Source organism: Rhyacophila brunnea, unplaced genomic scaffold (assembly GCF_057557595.1).
Source record: "Rhyacophila brunnea isolate RB1 unplaced genomic scaffold, BYU_Rbru_1.0 scaffold_90, whole genome shotgun sequence".
In the NCBI taxonomy this organism is placed as follows: Eukaryota; Metazoa; Arthropoda; class Insecta; order Trichoptera; family Rhyacophilidae; genus Rhyacophila; species Rhyacophila brunnea.
The window spans coordinates 31015-33982 of NW_028233362.1; the positions used below are offsets into that span (position 1 = coordinate 31015).

Genomic DNA, 2968 nt, shown 5'->3' on the forward strand with positions numbered 1-2968 from the left:
AGAAGGGTTAAGTCTTCAGCATAGAAATAAATATTTTGAAAAAAGGGCCAAAGCTTTAGAAGAGTAATATTCATTTTTAAAAGAGGTGTTAAATCTTCAGAATAGTAAAATTAATTTAGAAAGAAGTGCCAAAGCTTTAGAAAAGTAATATTCATTTAAAAAGAAGGGTTAAGTCTTCAGAATAGAAATTAATAATTTTGAAAGAAGGGCCAAAGCTTTAGAATATTAATTTTAAAAAGAAGGGTTAAGTCTTCAGAATAGTAATTAATAATTTTGAAAGAAGGGCTAAAGCAATAGAAGAGTAATATTAATTTAAAAAGAAGGGTTTGCTAATAATATATGATTCTGAAAAAAAATAAACGTTAATAGAGCTTTTTTATATTGATATTTGTATTTATTAGAAGTCATCATCGATTCTAAAGGTCTGGTCGTTTTGTTCCTGAACACCGATATAAGGTTTTTGGTATTCAGCAACTCTTTTTTCGAAAAAGTTCGTTTTTCCTCTTAGACTAATATTTTCCATAAAGTCAAATGGATTTTTAGTACCATAAATTTTATCGTAACCAAGAAGATCAATAAGAACGTCGGCCACAAATTCTATGTACTCACACATTAACTTACAATTCATTCCAATTAGATTTACAGGTAAACTATCAGTCAGAAATTCTTTTTCAATTTCAACCGCATCTTTAACAATTCCGTATACCTCATCTTTTGGTAATTTATTAGCACATTTGCTATATAATAAACAAGCGAATTGACAATGAAGACCTTCATCTCTTGAAATCAATTCATTTGAGAAACAAAGACCGTTCATCGTTCCTCTCTTTTTTAACCAGAATATAGAAGCAAACGCACCGGAAAAGAAAATTCCCTCAACACAAGCAAATGCCAATAACCGTTTAGAAAAGCTACTTTCACCATCTGTTATCCACTTCAAAGCCCAATGAGCTTTTTTTCTTACACATGGAATGGTATGAATTGCATTAAATAATCTGGTTTTTTCAACACTATCTTGAACCAAAGTCTCAATCAAAAGGCTATACATTTCTGCATGGACATTTTCAATTGCAATTTGGAATCCATAAAAACATCTTGCTTCAGGAACTTGCACTTCTGCTGCAAATCTTTCCAATAAGTTTTCATTAACAATACCGTCACTAGCTGCAAAAAATGCAAGAACATGTTTAATAAAATATTGTTCATCTTCTTTTAGCTGCAACCATTGCTCTTTATCTTTACTTAAATCGACCTCTTCTGCTGACCAGTTACAAGCCTGTGCTTTCTTATACATCTTCCATATATCGGGATACTTGATTGGAAAAAGAACAAATCGATCTTCAGTTTGTTCTAAAAGAAACTCGCGTTTGGGTTCATTTTGGGTTTCTTGTGTCATTATGGGTTGTAGATCGATCCTATTTATAGATGTGGATGGCGGCTTTTTTTGGAGGGAGATATGGTGATTGATATATTTGAAATTTATTTGATCATTCGATTGAATAATATTAAATTGGGATGATTGAAAGATTCTTTCCTTATACAAATTTTGGTATTTATAGGCCAATTTAAAAATTATTATGGATAATTCAGAATGATATTTTTAATATGTCTAAATAAATAACATATTCTTTTTATATTGAATTATGCCAATTCTATAAATTCAATTTTTAAAATTAAGCTTAAATTGCTTTAAATTCAATTAATCTTGTTTATTATCTTAAATCCATGATACTAATCATATTATATTTTATATATTTACAAATTCTAATAATAACACAAATATCTTGGATTATTTTTAAAATCAGGAAAATTATAGGCTAATTCACAAAACCTATATTTTATTTTTTGCTAATAAAGGTCAGACATCCTATACTACTATTAGATTCGAAGAAATTATAAGTGCTTCATAATATTTTACGTTATTCATGAAATAATATAAATTATTGTTAATACTAGCCGCTACATTCTAAACTATTTTTAGATTCAAAGAAATTCTAAGTAACTTCATAATATTGTATCTTATTCATGAAATAAAAGTATTTTTTATTTAAGGGCTATATTTATAGTCGTAATTTTAGTTTTTGTTCTCAGGCACAGCTTGCTTGATTCTCTGTATACACAGCGTATTTATACTTTCGGCTATCTTCTCCTCTCCAAAGTCTTCTTCAATGCCCCTCCTTCTTTCGAGACCTATTAATTCAAGGGTTTTTCTCAATCCCAAGGTTTGAATATATGCCTCAACCTGGTTCGTGACATCTAGTTCCTTCAGGTACCTACTATGATATCGTGTCACCACACCGTCCGATGTTATAACATATGGAATAATTTCATGAAATAATATAAATTTTTATTAATATTAGCCTAGACATCCTAAACTATTTTTAGATTCAAAGAAATTCTAAGTAACTTCATAATATTGTATGTTATTCATATAATAATATAAATTGTTGTTAATACTAGCCTAGACATCCTAAACTATTTTTAGATTCGAAGAAATTCTAAGTAACTTCATAATATTGTATCTTATTCATCTAATAATATAGATTGTTTTTATTATAGCTTAGATATCTTTAATAGATTTGAATTGAAGTAAATTACAAGTAAATTCTTAGATCTTATATTTTATTATTGAAACGTTTTTTATTTATCATTGAGTTAAAGACGCATCAATTTTAAACAACAGAGAAAGATTAATGACAAGTTCGTGTAGTACACATCAATCTTTTTTTCGGTATTAATTTAACAAATAATGTAAAATACTTAGAACACATAAAAACATCAATAATCATAAATTAAAAAAAGAAGACGGTCTATTATTTAAGAACATTCCAATAGACAAATTAAAAAGAAAACCATATAAGCGTTCGAACTACAAAAGACAATAGAATAATATTTACAAAAAAAGTCTGAAAATAAATACACAGTAAAATTAAACAATGTAATCTAATTTGATTTTTATAAAAAAACC

General features: G+C 27.6%; 1 protein-coding gene across 1 annotated transcript; it reads right to left on the reverse strand.

The window, feature by feature from the left end:
- Positions 1–397: 397 nt before the first annotated feature.
- LOC147063142 (uncharacterized) lies at positions 398–1121 on the reverse strand. Its single transcript, XM_085960144.1, has one exon. The coding sequence runs from the start codon at positions 1046–1048 to the stop codon at positions 398–400; it is 651 nt and encodes a 216-aa protein (XP_085816270.1). The 5' UTR covers positions 1049–1121.
- Positions 1122–2968: the final 1847 nt, after the last annotated feature.

Bases quoted from the DNA above. Each gene is read 5' to 3' on its own strand.
- LOC147063142 (XM_085960144.1), bottom strand. From the start codon at position 1,048: ATGTATAGCCTTTTGATTGAGACTTTGGTTCAAGATAGTGTTGAAAAA.